Here is a 19,471-nt window from a genome sequence, read left to right as displayed (position 1 = left end):
CTTGTAGCTGTGCTCTATGGGAAAAGGGAAAAGAAATCTGAATGTGCAATTTATGTTAATGTCCACTAGATGTCACCAAGCACACATTAGTTTTGGTTTGTACTGTAACTTGTGTAATATACACTTTCATGATTTTGAATATGTTGAAAATATTGGAAAATATTTATTTAGAAATAAATTAGCTGTAGTGTATTCCCTTTGTCTTATACTGATTTGAAAAGGCCAACAGGCTCATGGAGAGATGTCACCAATCATTTTCTACAGTAAGTTGTACAGTGACTTTGGATATTATGACTGGTTTATGATTTTCTTTTGATCTCTTTGGCATTGAATGTCAGATAACTTACTTTCATTATTCAAAGAAGTTTAAAAATGTAAAAAGGAATTAAAAAGATCAAAATTCAGTAGCTTGCAAAAGTTTTCATACTTTTTTTTATATTTTATCACTGTGCAACCAGAAACGTTAGTGTATCTCATCTGTGACAGACCAGCACAAAGTAGTGTGTTATTATTTTAGTGCATTAAGGTTTTAAACTAACATATATGATTAAAGTGTGTGTTTGTGTTTCACTCTGAATAGAAAATGCAGTTAGTTCAAGAGAGTGAACATTTATGTAACCAGGTTATTGTAGCTTTTTAATATCCCACTCTCAATTGACTTTTTGGGTTTTCTTGCTGAATTGAACAAGCTGCCAAATTACACATCAAAACAATGCCCTCCTTTTTCAAATCTGAAAGAAAATCAATGTTTCTGAGAGCAACTGCATGAGTACTTTTGCAAAGTATGTCATTTACTATTTTAACTTTATCTATAGCACTATCTATTTATCTCCCATTCCACTGAGGAAGCAGCTGTTTTGGTGAAATCAGATAAGTGGCTGTTGCAAAGGAAAGGAATCACAAAGACAAAATAGCTGAGTTACTCTTCCTCTTATCATAGACTTTATTGGTTAGGCCCAAGGCAAAACAGCAAATCACAGTCATACAAATCATCTCGGATTTTAGTAAGTCTATAAAGTTCTTCAAAACCATCAGATTGACAAAGTGACAAAAAATTAAGTTAGTATAAAGAATATTTATAGAAGCATACTGTAGATTGAGGAGCATACAGAGCATAAAGAAACACTGATCAAGAAACGATCCAAGGCCATTCATGCCTACAGATTCACTCCGATGTTTATTTTTCTACACCAGCTCAGCAGAGTCCTTGAGGAGGATGTACAGTATCTTTTGTCGCTTTCTGTAAGTCCAAGGTGAACGCCACGATCGTCTTACTGTAACAGAGAGGGACTCGCCATTCTGCCTCTGGAATCCTACGCAGAGTGCAAGAAGGAAAAAAAAAAAAACGTACTTCACTATAATTTAAAACTTTCCCCCAGAACTGATCAACATATGAGCTTCTCTCACCAAAAAGCTGAAGTACTGCCAAGATTATTCTTTCTATTGAATTTCCTGAATCAGAAGATTCCAATTAATCGCCTCCATCTGTTGATTTATGGAGCTAATTCAAGCAGCGGTCTGGTTGTTTCGATTTGCCGTGACCTTGACATTAAAAGCAGACGTGTGCGTGGCGGCAGCTCATTATGATTAAGTACACGTACCTCCGGTTGGGGCTCGTTGGAAGGCAGTCAGAGTAATCACCGCAATGAACCTGCAAGACCCTGACCCCAAAGCACTGAATAAACAAAGCCCGTTGCTCTGACAGAACAACCACAGGAAAGTTCAAGTACAAGATAGCAAGCAATATTTAAAGTCATTTGTTGTTGTAAAGGGTTCATTCTTTATAAAACTGGTTTTGGAGAGTCGCTTATTGTTCGGGTGGATTAAAGGGATTCCTTTTTCTTTGATATTAGTTTTGATATTAGTTGGATGTGCAAAGCTGTTAATATCCTGCTGGTATCAATGAGGTCAAACATTAACCACCTGTCCATAAAAATGTCATCCTGTCACTGATGAACAGCTAAGATGAAGATTCGGTTAAAATCAACCACCGGGCGGTTCTGGATGAATTTGTAAGGCTTTACCAGAGGGAAAACATATATTTAACTTTGGTAGAGAGTATTTGGTAAATCTAAGCTCAGTTCTACATTAAAGTCATTTTATGACGTTTAATTTATGGCTGTCTTCTCCATCTGTGATAAGGAAAAGTTTTCCGACCCTTCCAGGGAAAGGTCCAGACTCAGGTGTGTTTATCTCCAAGGTTTCTACTGAATTTTTTTCAAGGCCATTTTAAGTCCTGGTTGTTTTTCAGGTGTGTTTTCCTGGCCTAAGATAACCCAACCTTGAGAGCCCTCACAGCAAAACTGCCGTCACTCCGTCTCGTCGACTTGCCATATATGCCATATATGCATATCTGTGGGTCTAATGTGAGGAAATGTTGCTAATTTTGTGGAACATCAAAGGTATGTCTGTGGAGAATGTGGATCAGCTTAATGTTTTGTAAAGTGCAGTGATGACTAAATGTTTACCCAGGGAGGACAAAGGGGAAAGAACTCGAGCTCCATGAAAATATGGCTCTTTTCTTTTCATATTAAAACCACCAATATTTTTATTGTAACTAATTGTCCCTGCTTAACAAAATAACTAAATATAAAATTCAAAAAATAAAGTTGAAAGGGAATAACAAAATTATAATAGATTTTCTCTAGGTGCTCCAGTTTTCTCCCACAGTCCAAAAACTAATTGACTATTAGGTTAATTAGTCTTAGGTAAGAATCTGAATATGGAAGTAAAACTCAATCTTAAAAAATGTAAACGTATTAGAAATTGTTTCTCACTGGATGCAGACTTTATTTAAACAGACTCTAAAAGCCTTGACTAAAAAGTCACAGCATTCCCACCACTGTAGGATTCTAGAAAAATACAAGTTTATGAGCTGTAAAAATGTTGGCTTATTTTGTAATTTGTGTCTTGTTTATACATTTGTAAGTGATCTGGCTTTTCCTCCGCTGTCTGATTTTATGCATACTCGCCCTTTAGAAATGATTCAATCAGTGAGAATATCATCTGGGAGAAAATGTGCATCCCATTTCACCGTACTGCTAGGAAATTGGCTTTTTCTGTAAAGGCTACTAATGAGTGGAAAACATTGCCTCATGATGTGAGGATCATTAGATCTCTGAGGTTTTTCGAATCTATCTAGGAAAAATAAGATAAAAAGTGATTAAAAATGTAATCAACTATGACTGTGTGTGTGCCAGTGATCAAGTTTGTCTGTCGAAACTAATCTGCACTGTTGCATGTTTCTGTTTTGTTTTACTGCTTTTCCTTATCCTGCAATCTGGTACAGAGCATCAGATGGTGACCACAATGTTTGACTTGTTCAGAATACTGATCACAATGGCATTGAAAGAGGAACTACGCAATAGTGTGATACTGGTAAAACAACCACATAATATTTTCTCTCTCCACCTTTTTCTAAAATCCACCTGGTAATTAAATTAAATTTGGGTTTAATAGATTCTGGTTTGAATTACATCAGGTAAAAGGATTTAAAGCCTGATGATCATTTACGGCACTTCTGGTACGATCCGATTCTGGGAATATCCTGCTGAGAGCAATAAAGAAACACCCCACTGTCTCAAAATTAAATGTGTTATTGTCAATATTTATCCCCATGCTGCACACATTAAGCGTTACACAGTTTTCCAGTATTCCACCCCATGTCTGCGCTTTGTAAAAACCCCTCTCTATTTCACATAACTGAGACTTGATTAATAAAACACTCCAGAAACATGCCTTTGATTGGTCAGCATGGGGTTCAGTGTTCACCGAGCCTCTTATTAAACACACAGTAAAATAAGAAGCCTTGAAAGAGTCGGAAAACCTTTTACTGGCACTGTACGGCCTTTTTTTCTCTCTCTACTGAAGTGTTTTAAGTCTGATAAATGTCCTTAAGTGATGTCATTTGGCCCATTGTTTGATCACTTAAGACTGAAGTCATAAACATAGAAAACATCTGGAGCTGTGGTGGTTCAAAGAGACCATGGCGTGCTAATGTCTGACTGACGCTACAGTTTGATTTGCCATTATCATGACGCGGCTGAATCTATTAGAAACTAACTGCAGTTGTGTTGTGTCAGTGATCGATGTCGTTAGCAAGTTTTACGAGAGAGAAAGTATGAGCCCCATCTTGCTGAGTGAAACTGTTGACTCTAGATGAAAATAAAAAATAATCTTTTCCCCTTTTTATTTAGTTCCACTCGAACATCACATGACTGCACTGCAACATCGGGTCAAAATGAACAACAGAGGCACATTGAAGATCTCCTCTCAGCAGTGTGAAGCAGCAACACAAGCAAGAATTAAGTGCAGAACAAAGTCCGACAGGTGGTGCATCGTCAATCTAGATCTGCAGAAACTGGCATTAAGAGGGTCCGTTAATGTCTAAACTGATAGCACTCATTGGATTGGGGACTTTGATTGGGCTGGACTTCAATATGAAGCAGGCACCTTGGAGTACATAGGCGCTGTAAAGTGTAAAGTGCTCATCAGGTAAGGTTTTGTGCCCAGGGATGCCCGGTTAGATGCATCCTGAATGAACTGAATGGCATGGTGATGAGAGGATTCAGCCATTTGTGTGTTGAGACATGGGTGCATCTGAAAGTTGCGGACTCTGACAGACTGGACTTGCCAGCCCTGGACTACAGAAGTCATGCAAGTCATCCTGCTGGAAGTTAGCAGGATTACTCACCGAAATTATTTTACTGTTGTAGACAGAAAGAAACACAGAATCGAATAGTTTTGTATGCAGTTATTCATTACCGAAGCAACAATACTGCTTTGAACAAATGAAAAACATGAAAAATGATAAATGCAAAAGCAACAGAGGCAGGAAAAATGATCCCATCTCATCTGTCCTGCTTCTAAAAGGACTTACTTCAAACAGCAGTATTAGTTTTAGTCTAAAACAAATATTTAACTTAACAAGAAAATGTTCTGCAAACTGTTTTAAACCCAGTTTAAATCTGTTGTTTTTGTTAGTTTTAATCTTTCACCAACAAATAAGGAGAAATGTGCTGAAAAATATTAACTCATAGGGATAACCACAAAGCATTTGTTCTTAGGCACAGTTCAAACTTCTTAGGTGAACATTGAGCATGACCTAAAAGCTGCCTTATCGGGAGCCAAAAATATACATAGCTCTCAAATAAATCCTTGCAAACTCAGGTTTATAATTTTAGTTTTACATCCAAGGATAAACTTAGTGCTCCTTAAGTGTTTTTTTTTTCTGTTTAGTGAGACAGTTTGCCAAAAAAACATTTACTTTTGAAAATCTGAATGGCATTTTTTCAGTTTTTAGATAAAAAGTACTTCTGAAGAAACTGAAATTTTAATTGTAATTTTAGTCAGAGGATTCTCTACTATTGATTGTTTCAAGAACTTACTTTCCCATTTCTTGCATTTCTGCACAAAATCAACAACACAGAGAGTTAAAAATAATTTTTTTTGACTGCTTCCTGTTATTGTTTCATCAGCATTATGATTAAGACTTGATCTCGTCATTTAGTATCTGGCTTGGATCGTTCCACTGGCTAAAGTTAATGGCTAGATACATGCGATACATTTGTTTCTCAATAGGTATTATGTTTTTTTTTTGTCCCTTTAGTATTTTGTGTCTTTGCAGCTTGGATCGCTGCATAACCCAGTGGTGGTCCAGCTGGGTTATGCAGCTTGGATCGCAAGCTTTGATAAGAGCTCGCAGCTTTGTTAAAATTTTCAGCATGTTTTGAACCGACTATTCGTCAATTAATACTCACTAAGGAAAGTTTCCTACTGGCTTTAACAACTGATGGAAGTTATTCTTCATGCTATTTAATCTACCGGATTGGAAAGATATTGTTATTTTTTTGGGAGACAGGTCATGATTGCCAAACGTTTCTAAACATGCATTTGCTCCAACATTAACTAGTTTCATTGTAGCTGCTGGAGGAATCCTTCGAAAACGGAAAAGTGAAGGTAGACGAAAAGATGCAGATTCAAGAGTTTGCATCTTTTGAGTTGTTGACTGCTAAATGTCATGATTGACAGGACTCATACATGCCGGTCTGTATTTTTGTTTTTAATGAACAAGATTTAGTCTTTATGGGACGTAAATGTATTCATGTTTTGTTATGAAAGGTGTGTATATGCTGCTTTGTTTAGTCTGTGAAATTAGTTACATCTTACGTTGTTTGTTTCAAACCTCTTTAAAACTCAACAAACATTTCAATAATAAAATTTAAAGATTGTTTAGAGTTATTGTAGTTGGCTTGGGGGTCATAAATGGTCCTATTTGATAAGAGTCTACAGTCTTAAATAGGGTGAATACAGTTGTCATATAATAATATAGAACTGGATTAAATTATATTCACCATTTGAGCATTTTTGGAACCACAGACTCCAATTATTGTACAATGGAAAACAAACTCCTACATCACGGTTTAGTACATGGATACGAAGTGGGAAGGGAAGAAACGGTAATGCGTATGTACCAAATGTTTGTGTGAATTTTAAAAGAGGCAAACTAACATTTTTAGTCAAACCGATAAGATGACTTCCTTACATGTGGCTCCGCAACACAGTATGACGTGTTGCTGATTGATTACCTGGTTGTTCAGCTCCACTTGTGAACGAGGCAACATCTGACTTTGTACATATTTACTGCATTTGGATGAAGCTACGTTTTCATTCTCATATGTTTCTCTATATGTCTAGGTCTGTCTCTCTGCAACAATACAACTTGTTCCCTTATAAAATATCTAATAGACTAGTTTAGCTCATAAATATTGCTACTCCAGACTCCAATAGTACTAAATATGAGCTCTTGGTTGTCAGAACCTCAGAACTAAGCTATGAGATATCTCCTCAAACATCTTATATATATTTTGATATTTATAGTACAACCAAAAATACAGTTTATCTGTTAAAGTTCTGCATGATGTTACGCGAGGAGGGAAAGCACAGCTGGGGGAAAGCTACATACTGCTACCTGAGTGCAACCGTTGGGTTGGCGGGGGCTATATATAAACACAGCGCTGGAAGCATGTGACGCACGCTCGCGTACTGAGCCATGGAGTAAAAGCATGACCTAGATCATGAGGAAAAATACTTCTAAATGTTTCATGTTCGGAGATGTGGCCGGTCCTAGCACATCTATCCTCTGTACACATTCAGTTTAAAATAGCAAGTTTTCTTTTGTAACTTCTTCATGGCGACTGGTTTGCTCTCCGCCTGTGAAACACTGCGCACCTGTTTGGTTCGACTGCAGCAGCAGATTTACGCCGGTGGCTTAACTTTTGATTTCTGCTCGTCTTCTGATCCTGGTGGAGGGAAAAGTTTCTCCGGCTTGGTTTCATCTCATTTTGAACCAGCAAACAGAGGTGCGACAGGCACATGTAGGTATTAGCACGATTAAAACAAGGAAGGACCTAATTCAGGATCAACATTCTGCATTGAGCCTCTATTCTGTGCATCCTCAGGCGTATCGGATCGGTTGGTCATAAATCACCAGCGGGGGCTTTTTCATGAAGACCGCATGCAACGCTGCAGCCTGTACTCCCATCACCTCTGTCCACACAGGACGGGACACAAGAAGGAAAACACAAGCAGATCTGGGAGCAGCACTCAGGTTAAATGTTCTGATTGGTCCGTCATGTCCTCCTCCTCCACTCTCGTTGGCTCAACTACAGCAAAGGAGTGCTGGGACTGGCTGGAGCAGGACAGACGGGATGAACGGCTCTGTGTGTCGTCCTCGTCCTCCGCCATCACCGCCCTCCTCCCGGGTCTTATGTCTTTCCTCTGGTCCTGGTCCTCCTTCTCTTTTTCCTTCTCCTTCTCTTCCTCCTCTCGCCACGCTCTCCTGCTCCTCACTGTCGCTCTCCGCTGCTCCCCCAGCGTCCACATGCTGTCCTCCTCGTCGTCTTTGCCCTGAATCTCCCTGTCGAAGTCCAGCAGCTCTTCCATCATCTCCTCGATCTCTGTCTCTCCGTCCATCTCCTCCTCCACCTCCGATCGGAGCTCGCCCATGCTCTCAGTCAGGTTGGTATCGTCCGTCTCCTCCTCCTCTCCGACACCCCTCGGCCTTTCGGGAGGGTCGCTGGCCTGACTCTCGCCAAACTCCAGGATGGTGGGCAGGTTGCCCTGCTTGGGGCAGCGCTTCCTCAGGCTGACCAGGAAGGGCTGAGGCAAGGAGAAGATGTCTACGTTGTTCCCCAAATCAATCCATGTCACACTTGGAAAACTGCTTGGATCCTGAAATGGGAAATATTCACATTAAAAAGAGATGTTTATCTCCATTATTTTTTTATTGTTGAGGATCCACATCAGCTACATCAGGTTTAAATACTCTAGTCTTCTTAAAGACTTGAAAAAATGAATTTTACCACACCTGTCACGACTGGTGAAGGTGAAAATAGGGAAGAGTCAAAATGCAAGTGGCGACATGGAATGGTGAAGATTTACTTAAACTCAAAGACTTGACATGGACATAAGTGTTCATCAAACTACAGACATAAAATAGACAAGAATCCCAAGTGAGGAAGATAACTAATCAGGAAACACAGGTGAAAAAACATGAGCTAAATTAACAAGAAGAATTTAGCTGACCTGAGGAAAGCAGACTAGAGAGAGACTACAGGAAATAAAACCTTGCATGTGAAGGATGACAGAACCTTCTCAGCACAAATGAAACTAAAGAAAACCAAAACATGGAAACTGGAACATAACAGGACTGAAGCAAAGTGACAATAATAATCAAGGCCAAGACAAGGGAGACTAAGATAACAATGAACAGAGATGAGACCAGCATGAGAATTAGATTAGCAAGAAACTAATCTAAACAAAACTTTAATTTAAATAAAACATAACACCAATGGAATATAACCTAGAGAAACAAAACATGACACCAGGACAACTATGAACCCCAACCCACAGATAAATAAGCAAAGACTGTGAATAACATGAACCCCATAACAAAAACACCAATCCCCCAGACATCATGACAACACCTGATTATTATCAATGGTATAAAAAAAACAAGACAATCCTTTCTGACCTTCAGGGCATCGGTGAGCTCCTTCAGAATAGCTCTGGTGAGTCTGTTTCCGTTCAGAGCCAGCGTCTCCAGGTGCGGCAGAGCAGCCAGCGTGGGGAGGAGCTGGAGGAAAGCCTCATCAGTCAGCTCGGTGAAGCCCAGCTCCAAGCTGACCACGATGGACGCGTGACGCTGCAGGTGTGCAGACAGACGCTCCATGTCGCGAGTCGTTAGAGGGATGCCAGACAGATCCAGGGCACCACTGGACAACGGGGCTGACAACACCGCCTTTAGGCTGGAGACACAAGAACGGAAAATATCTAAGGCGGTGTGGATCAGATCCGTTGAGAGATCAAACTGTTCAGAATTTTTTCACTATTATAAAGTCACACTTTTTGCAATTATAGCATATTTACTATGACTAGTTGTGTAAGACTAAAGATTGCACTATTTTCACAATACGTTCTGCACATAATCATTGTTAGTAGGTCACCAATTGGACTATATAATAATTATATGCATATTTTTCAAGTCCAAAATGTAGCAGGTAATATGTATTTGTGCAATAAGGAGATCAAACCCATATAAACTGTGCATAATTATTTGGCAGCTTCTCTTTCTCAGGCAAAATTAGCTGAAAATTACATTAAGCTGAGTCTGAAAAATACCTGTCTGGCTCCGACTGGTTGTTTTTGTATTTCTGCAAATGGCAGTAGGACAACAGGGAGAGGGCAGAGTCAGATTTTTTTTCACAGATTATCTGCCTTGGGTTATACTGTCATATAATTACTTTTACCAAATATATATAAAAAACATGTTTATAAAAATTACATACCGCATACTTAAAATGTAGCAAATAAGAAAATAAAACTGTTAAAAAACAATAAATGTTTGTCTGTTGGGGTTGTTTGTCTCGAATGCTGTTTGAAAACATGTTGGAGTCAAAAAATAAATTGAGTTTTGGTGTCTGTATCTGGCAGCAAATTAGCATTTAGGTTCTGACACATAAAAGGAAAAAAATGACCTTAGACGACGTAATGAGAAACAACCAGCCATCTTGTGGACTGCAGGGCTGGACTGTTATCAACAGTTAGCAGCTGAATACGTTTATCTGTTCGTGAGCCAGAGGGACTTTAGGGGAATCTAGGACACGGCAGCCCAAAGCAAAAAACAGAGGTCAAATCTAGCTTCCCAAAATGGTTTTGTTCCCTCTGTCTGGTCACAGAGACAGTCCCTTGTTATTGAATTATATTTTAGATTTGATTTTAAGCTACCGGTTTCTGATTGGTTGGGTCAAGGCACAGGAATGTGATGCACTTTTGGGTTTTTTATATTTTTACTGCATCTCTTTAACATTCAATTTGGGTCAAGTAAGGACATCTTCTGATAATCAGACATTTGTTATCCATTCTTCTTCTGTATTCGTCATACACTATGGCTGCCACTAATCACCCACTGAAATGTAAAGATTCAGAGATTTTCAGAACATTTCGGTTTCAGTCTGAACACCTGTTAGTATTTAAACCAGGAAATAAAAAGATTATTTTGCATTCTGAACTGACACTGACTGAAAAAGCAACAAGTAGACACGTCTGACTGAACCTCATCTTATTTCTTTTACATCATTTCTGTGTTTCCCAGCTAAGGACATTTGTCTCGGTCGGGATCAGAAGGATTCTCTCAGGCAGAACTTTACAATCTGGGATTTCAGGGGACTTAAGCCATGAATCTCATTAAACTGCAGTTTCCTTCTGCTATTTCCTGCATCTCTAACAAGCCTCGATCGTAGGAGGCTTCTAGTCAAAACAAAAGTATTACAGAAGTGAAAATGAATCTGTTTTTGTCCAAGCGAAATAAAAATACACCAGTGCCCCTGTAATAGGGTTTTGTTTTAACAATATTATAAATATGAAGTTTGTCAAAATGTGCATGTTTATTCTTTGAATTTGTTTTATTTAGTCAACAAGTTGTTTCTTCAGACATTTATTTGTGTTTTAAGTTCAGTTATGCTGCGCTTGACAGTTGGTGGTTTCCATAGTAACCGGTAATTTTTTTTCATAATTAAGGACCAACTGTCTGTCCAGTAAAGACATTTTAAAGAACATCTCCAAGTAGTCAAATACCTTGGAGAAGAATTAATAATAAAGCATGTCAGTTTCACTATTAGTTTAAAGCATTCAGCATGCTGAGGTGAGCAAAGAATCTATAATAGAGAAACTTGAGATTAGGCAATGTTGTTAAGTAACCAAAACTAATATTTGAACCATTATGATGCGCATGGGGAGATAAGGGAGGCACGATATATCTGCACTAACATCAGTGTCGGCCGATATTAGTCATTTTTTAATATATTGGTATCCATTCGATGAATAAAACTGGACTGATATTAACAACCAATATTTACTTCCAGCTTATTGTGATTTATTTCTGAAGAGGGTATTTGTTTAGTCATGTGACAGTGTTTTTTTTTTTTGTTTTTCAGTGGTGAAAGGGTAATGAACTATTGCATTTGTAAATATTGGTTATCAGTCATTACTGCAATATCAACATTGGAATCGATATTGGTCAAAATCCCTAGTGGAGACAGATAGCAGAGTGATTCCAGGAAGTTATTCTCCCTGTGAAATCACGTCTTTCTATGCCACTGAAATGAAAAGCAGATATGCTAGAGTGTAAGGGAGAAAACATGTAAGTGTATGTAATCAGTAATGAAGTGCTTTAAAAAAACACCTTGAGGCAGATGATGCTGCCCCTGACAGTCTGGGTAAGTGATCTCAAACTACTTCCCACAGCAGCAGCCCTGGAGGGACGCGCACCAACCCCAGTCCAAGCACACCATTTCCTCCTCCACGCTAAGTGAAAGTGTGCTAATTAGTTGACACAGCTGGTGTGGTGATGCCCTCGGCTCTCCGTTACTCCAAGATTGAAAACACTGATCTAATCGTTCCAGTCCATAATACCACCTCCCATGTTCAGCAGCCCCTCCTCTTCCACTCTGAGTTCACAGGACCACCAGAAAGTAAAATTACACACACTTGAACCCAAAGGCAATCTTTTAAGCGCCGCATGCAGTCTGATGTGCTATCAGCACGGAGGGATTTTTCTCCTATGGCTTCATGGGTTGCTTTCCCATGGCTTAAAGCCCCATAGCCTGTCACAGCTCATACAGCTTCCAGTGCTGCTCTCTTCTCATCGATTTGAAGCAATAAACAAGAGCAGGCATGAGTCGCAGAGTGGAAATAAAACACAGATGAGAAGCTAAAGGAAGTCATGATGTATTTGGCTTCAGACCAGAATCCCACGCCATGGAATGCGACACACTCCTCCCAGCTTCAAACAGGGTCATCCACCCTCTGTCTCAACAACACCCGGCGATACGGTGGAAGGGAGGATGATTCTCCTCTACGAATCTCATTCTGGGTTCATTCCTGGAAAGTAAAGGTATATATTAAATCTGCAGTATGTAACTTTTATAAAAATAAAAAAAAAGATGTAGTGAATGTGTCAACAAATATGTAAACCAATAAAATAAAATTTGTAAAAGTTACATACTGCAGCTTTAAGAAATGATGAGGCTCGATTAAAATGTTTACTCAAGTTGATTGCATGGTGTGTAATTAATCGCAATTAATTCGAATTTTAATCGAAACTCTTACGCTGCGTTTTTAATTCATGACCCCTTTTTGTGATGCTAATGAATAGACAATTAAATGAATAGACATAGGAGCTCTACAAGAGAAACAATGTTAGCATTAGCGTTGGGGACGTCTGTGCTGCTGCAACATGTTTTGCATTGAGATGGTATTTTAGAGGTTAATAGCGCCGCTGATAAGCTGTCTCCTTTTAACACAACTTGCACACAACATTAGTTATTTTCCAACAGTCTCATCAGATTGTTTTTTTGAAGCTGAGCAACACCCAACTGGACTTATTCAACTGAAGTCAAGCTAGCTCAATTGAAAAAAACAAACAAAAAAAAACTCAAGTTAACTCGGTGGCACTACAGTTCAGTATCTGTGTATGTGCATAACGTCAAGTCTGTTGTTGCTTTTCTGTTGATCTGGTATAATGGGGAATCTAAAATAAATGACCAAAAATCTGTTAGAAACCTGGCAGAATCAGAAAAACATCTTGGACCCTGTGCAGCTCTGATTATTACAGTGACATTATAATAACTTGTGACTCAGCAGCTACTCCTCCTCTTGTCCCCACACTGAGGAAACAGTTAGGTAACAAGTCATTACTAACATTTCATACTGCTCTTGGAATAAACTTTTGAAATGGTTCATCTTAAGTTCACCACCAATAATAAAGAACTCGTAACATTTTCCCCTAAAGTATGATGAAACATATAGTGTATTTCCACAACAATTCCTAACACACAATTGTTTTGATCACTTTTGAACGGCCTGGAACTGCCCACTTGTTTCCTGAAAAAGACTCATAAAGCGAATTCATGCCTGATGTATGTGAATAAAGCTGAGGAGGCAGAATGTGCATTTATGATATCAGGATATTGCTTTATCCCAAGTTTACACCCTCTAACTTCTTTTCTCAATTAACTGTGTGTGTTTTTGTTACCTGGGAGGACACAGGAAGGTGAGGGAGGCGGAAGAAATTATCTTTAAACTTCCGTACAATAAGATTCACAAAGATAGTGTAGAGGCTGTGCACAAGTAAGCTTTGTGTACGTATCCATGTAATTTAAGGAGACGTCACTGACTCCAATGTAATTACCTTGTTCAGCTTTATCAAATCATTTACCATCAGGAACTACTTCTATGCGCAGTCTGATTTAATCCAATCATTGCAGCATGTCATTGCTCTGATTAGGCCAATTTCAACCAGGGGCAAAGTGAAAGACAAATCTGCCGCTGAAGTGGTAATCTGGGTGAGAACACTCCAACAATATTCTTCACTGTTGCTTTGTTTGAACCTTCATATTGCCTAAATCAGAGACTGATGCTGCCTCATTGATTTCACCCCTCATTCTTACATCTTCATTTAAGGTACCAGGACAAGATAGTTCATTCACACTCCCCACATGTTTTTTCTGTATAGTTAGCATAGGCAGCATGCTACTTTTCTTCCACACAGTTTATTTTTTACACGCCGTTGTCTGATTTTGTATTTAAAGAAATAGTCTTTGTAGATTTGAGATATTAGTTTCTGAGATTTCTTTAAATCTCAGAAACTGAGATTTAAAGAAATCTTAGTTTCTTTAAATCTTAGAAACTAAGATTTAAAGTTTCTAATTATATAATCTGAGAATTATATAATTCTCAGATTAGTTAACTCTAATCTGAGAATTATTACTCAGCATTTTCTGGTGACTCAAACACCTGCATGTCACTGTTTATGTAATTTTTGTTAATTTTGTACATATATATAAATATTTATGTAATGTACTTATATTAAATAAAAACATTGATTACTGGGCTACCCAGTAATCAAGCTCTGCTTTGGTTGCTAGGTGACGGGCTGGGCTCTGCTTTGGTTGCTAGGTAACGGGGCAGTGCCTACCAATTATAATGTCCAGGAAAAGTGAATGTTGCAAATCAATGACTCTCGAATAATATCTGCTGGATTTCCTTAGAAACTTTTTAAGCTACCTTGAATAATTAATCGAGTTTAATGCACTGCTGCTCTGTTTATGTCTGATTGAATTGAAATTACTGTTCTCTAAAGTGTAGTGAGACGACATCTGTTGTCAATTGGCGCCATATAGATAAAAACTGAATTGAATTGAACTTAATTATTGAAACTGCTTGTTCTTTCAGACACCAAAAAACATTAACTTATTGCCAAAAAGCATCTGTGTTGTTTTAAAAGTATTGTGTATTTTCCAGGCACAACGTGCCATTTTAAAACACAATAAAATAATTAGGTTTTCTTCAATTGTTATGAAATTGCTATTTATATAAAATATGACTTGAAAGAAATTCCCCGTTGCAGAACAAAAGCCTTGATATTAGTACTCTGCCTCTTTAAATCTCCTGAAAGAATCAAGGCAACACTCCAGGTATGTTTTAGATGAGGCAATAACAATATAATATGATGTAAAACTAAAAAAAAAAAGTTAAGCACTTGGGTTGTTTTAGAAGTAATAGAGACCCAAATGGAAATACAAAAACATACAAAAAAAGTGATTTTCCCCTAATTGAAATACAAAACTTTCTTTTATTATCAAATCTTCACAAATGTCTGTTATTGCCATTCAAGTTTGTGGTTGCAACATGTCAAATTGAGAAACATTTCAAGGGGAGTGAAAACTTTTTCAAACCATTGTGACCATTCGCTTGAGCCAACTTTGAGGTTTTTATAATCCCATATTCTAGTTAAGAGCTGATTACTTTATCTTCCCCAAGCAGCTGCGTTTGAGTTGTTATCGCCGCCTGACCAACAGGACTCCATGTGTTTGTCAACAGCAAAACTTCAGATGTTATTTTCCAACATCTCGATAGAAAGAAGCAAACTGACCAGAACACTTTGCTTTCTTTCTTTCACTCATTCCTTGGATGGTGGATTTTTTTTTTTTTTTTTCTGAGAGCAAGAGATGCACAAAGTGTCCTTTTGTGCATCTGCCAGCAGTGGGTCTCAGTGGGTAAACCCATTATTCACACAGCTTCCAGGGGTCACTGGGAATAAATATGAGTCACAGACAGATGACAGAGCTGCACTGTGCAGGAGGAACGGACGTGGAACTAGCTGAGCACCAGGTCTTTCTTATCTGATTGTAGTGTGCTTATGCTCTGATATGGAGCCATGTCACTGCGCTCGCTGTGCGGCTGCACGTCACGGCACAGCGGCGGGCTTTACATACCACATACCGACAGGAAAGGTTACATCTGAATGCCTTTATTCAACAGTAATACTTCATATGTCTGGGCTGCATAATGAAGAATGATCTTCTGAACTGGTGTGGTATTGTATGCTCAGCAGAAAGAGTGTGGGCAGCTCAGAGTTTTAGCTGTAACATGAGCTCCATCTGGACACAAATTAAAATAATTCACAGCTATTTTTTTTTTCTAAGAGAGCAGATCATTCAAATTGATTAAAAAAGCATAATCCTCCTAAAAATCGCACCGGGTCCTGTTCTTTCTTGACTGCTCAAGGCTTTGCTGGCAGCTCTGTTAAAAAAGCCTGTGTATTTTTAGAAAATGGATGTTTGTTTCCTGTGTCCTCGTCTTTATGGCACGAACACACCAAGCCGTGTGCAGCTCAGAGAGGACGAACCGAAGTGTACAATTTGGCACCTTGTATAAAAGGGCAGAAAGAATGACTCACAAGATGAGTCAGGGGAGAGAGCAAAGAAAGAGAGAGATGAGATTAGGATTAAAATAGGAAAAGAACGTGAATCCAAGTGCTTTCAAAGAGCTGGGATTAATTTTTAGTTTTCACTGGCTGTGGACTGTAAATTATAACCTGGATTAGAACAGAATTAACAGCTGAGAGTGAGCAGCTCGAGAATATCAGTGACCGGTGTGGTGAGAGGATTTCATTGATCTCAATGAGCTCTCGAACATTTATTAGAGACTAAAATGCATTTTAAACCGTCTCATCTGGACTCTTTATTTACTACATACACACTCAGCGGATATAAATAAGCCAAATTTATCTCCTGAGGTGTCGAATGGAAACAAGCCAAGCAGGTACAGATTCTTTCTGAAGTAATAAAGTCCAAAATCAGTATTTTAATCACGGCACTGATTGCACCACTCAGAATTTTCTGATTAAAAATCTCAGTTATTGAAACAGGTACATCACTGTTTTACTCTTTTTTTTAAAATGTTTTTTGCACAGCTGGACATGATTTTGCTAATCTAAATTACATTTTATATTAGCAATAAGCATCGTTAGAAAAGATAGCTTTATTTAAGAAGACCAACACTTCCTTGAAAAATTAGGATATGTTTATGAGCAATACAAAACGTGTTTATTAATTTTTTTGGAAAAAGTCATTCTCTGATGATGAGATTTCACCCTAACTTGCAGTGCACAGTCGGTTGTTTTTAGCCCTTCATGAACCGATTCGCCCAAACTACAATTTTCTTTGGCAATGTGGCTGAGATAAAAAGTGAAATAAAGCCAAGCAGCTCCATTTTGCCGTTACTGGAACGAACACGTTGTTCATTGCAGTCAAATAACATAACACTTGTCCTTTCCATCAGCCATTGTACAGTGGTTAAACCAGCAGACCAGATGTGCTCGAACTCCGCTTGGGCTGCTACGTGGGTTGTTGCTAGGTGACGGGCTGGGTTCAGCTGGGGTTGCTAGGTAACGGGACAGTGCCTGTCAATTGTGACTTAATTATCAGGAGTTTTTTTTATTTTAATGACTCATTTTTCAGACACCAAAAAACATTAGATTATTAACAAAAGAGTGTCTGGATGCTTTTATTTTTTTATTTATTTTTTTTTTTTTAGTGCTTAGACTGTTTCTAGAAGTAGTAGAGACCCAAATGGAAGTACAAAAACTCACAAAAAGACAATTGTGCATAAAAGGTTCCCTTTAAAACATTTTTCATGTGTATTTCTCAAAGAATGTGAAATGTTACATTCTTTGAGAATGTAACTCAGTAATTCTGAGTACAGATTTACTGTACTCAGAATTACAGTAAATCTCAGAATTACTGTAATTCTGAGATTTTCAAACAAAGCTGTTTGGCAATGAGCAGACAGCTTAAAATCTTAACCTGCTATCAGCTCGCTCTCTCTCAGCCTGAATAAATCATACATCTCCACACGCGCAAAATAAGTTCCCTTTAAATAACAGGACTGCATCTGTGTCTTTCGTTTTGTGCAAAACTTCACAGCTACGTGAAATAGCAAACTATTTCTGTTTAGTTTTTCACCCAATGATGAAATCACGTCAACACATCAACAAATCCAGAAAACTCCAGGGCATGAAGCACCTTGCAGCAGTCAAAGAGCAGAGAGTGTTTACTGCAGTTTGAGATCACCTATGTTACTACAGGATCTTTTCAACGCGTCCGCTGGCCCGGCATGCTTTGATCCACGGCTGGAACAAAGCGAGCAGAGCTGGAGTGTGAAAGGATACGACACGGCAAATCGATGGCCTCCTGCAGGCGGGAAAATGGGTTAGAAACTGGCAATGATGCATTTCCAATAATTCTGTCTGACACAGTTCGCTGCCAAACCACTGATGCTGCGAGGTCTTTTCATTGTACTCTAAAAAGCTGATATATTTATGATAAAAGTTCCACTATATTATATATTTGCTGCTTTAGATTAAACAAGATCATTAATTAACTTCTTGTTTACTTTTCAGGCCTCCATTTCTCTCGTGTGGGGAAAATCTTCGATGGTAAATAAAGATCCAATATCCTCTCAGACTGGTTCTGTCTGATAGTGAGGAAACACATAGAAAGTGGGAAAGACCCAGACAGGCTGAGTCAACATTTAACTTCTCCCTCTGCTGCAGTCAGAGCTCAGGCGGGAGGGCGACCAGAAATCTGGTCGGCGAAGCAGCGACAGCCAGCGAGTCGGTGGGCGGCAGCCAGACAGCAAAAAGATCCAAGAGGAGAGAGGAAGAGAGCAAGGAGCAAGGTGTGGGACTATCTGACGTAAACAGCACTCTGTGTGCTCATGTAACAGTTGTTTCCATGGCAAACAATGTTATAGTCGAACAAAACCTTAGAGAGACCTCATTATTTGGCAACATCATGAAAGCTAAACGAGCTACTTGGAAAAAGAGACACACAGTTGCAAGACCCAGGAGGGACACACTGAGACAGACTCCGGTCCAGGCCAAGCGGTCAGCTATCAGACTCTGTTTACATGCTGTTTGTTCAGTCAGAGAACATTGAAGGGAATGAAGCTTCTTGGCGTTCGGTCCCTACAGACCTGCAGCTGCTGCTGCTGCCGAGTTCACTGCAGACAATGTGAACTTGTGCAGCCCTGCAGGTGCTTTATGCTACTGTTGACACGTGGAAACCATTTTCAGTTCTTTTTTACACTTGCAATGGTGACGTGAAGTCAAAAGTGCAAGTCTATGACTATTATGTCTTATATAAGAATTAGGCCTGCAACTAACAATTATTTTAGTAATTCATTAATTTGTTGATTATTCTGATGATTAATAAGGCAGCAACATTGGCACACGCTGCAGATTTTTCATTTAACCACTTAATCCTTTTACAGTGTTAGAAATATATTAAAAGATGCAAATAAGCAACAAATTCAATTTCTTTTTTAAATAAGAAAATAAACATAGCATTCGTTTTGTGTACACTAGGTTATTTGTAGCAAATTACGCATCAGCAGCTGAACAAATACTTCTAACATCAACATGTGAAAAGCTCAGCCATTTCTGTTCGATTTAACGTCAATAGGGCTGGTCTGTTGGAGGAGCTCTATGTAGAACGTATTTACAGACAAAGAAGGTTTTTCATCTCTATATATATATATATATATATATATATATATATATATATAG

At 38.6% G+C, this 19,471-nt stretch overlaps 1 protein-coding gene across 3 annotated transcripts in view; it reads right to left on the bottom strand.

Annotated features, from left to right (window-relative positions):
- Positions 1–915: 915 nt before the first annotated feature.
- The window catches only part of lrrc75a (leucine rich repeat containing 75A), a 48,644-nt gene continuing 30,088 nt past the window's right edge, over positions 916–19,471 (bottom strand). For all 3 annotated transcript variants that reach the window (XM_007562548.2, XM_016676635.1, XM_016676634.1), the window contains 2 exons: positions 9,035–9,308; positions 916–8,232 (listed from right to left, as the gene is read on the bottom strand). In XM_007562548.2, coding sequence (XP_007562610.1) covers positions 7,606–8,232; positions 9,035–9,308 — 901 coding nt within the window. In that variant the 3' untranslated portion in view covers positions 916–7,605. The remainder of the gene's footprint in view (positions 8,233–9,034; positions 9,309–19,471) is intronic.

This window comes from Poecilia formosa, unplaced genomic scaffold, assembly GCF_000485575.1.
Source record: "Poecilia formosa unplaced genomic scaffold, Poecilia_formosa-5.1.2 Scaffold138, whole genome shotgun sequence".
Taxonomy (NCBI): domain Eukaryota; kingdom Metazoa; phylum Chordata; class Actinopteri; order Cyprinodontiformes; family Poeciliidae; genus Poecilia; species Poecilia formosa.
Note: the sequence above shows the minus strand (reverse complement) of the source record. Positions and strands in the feature narration are given on the sequence as shown.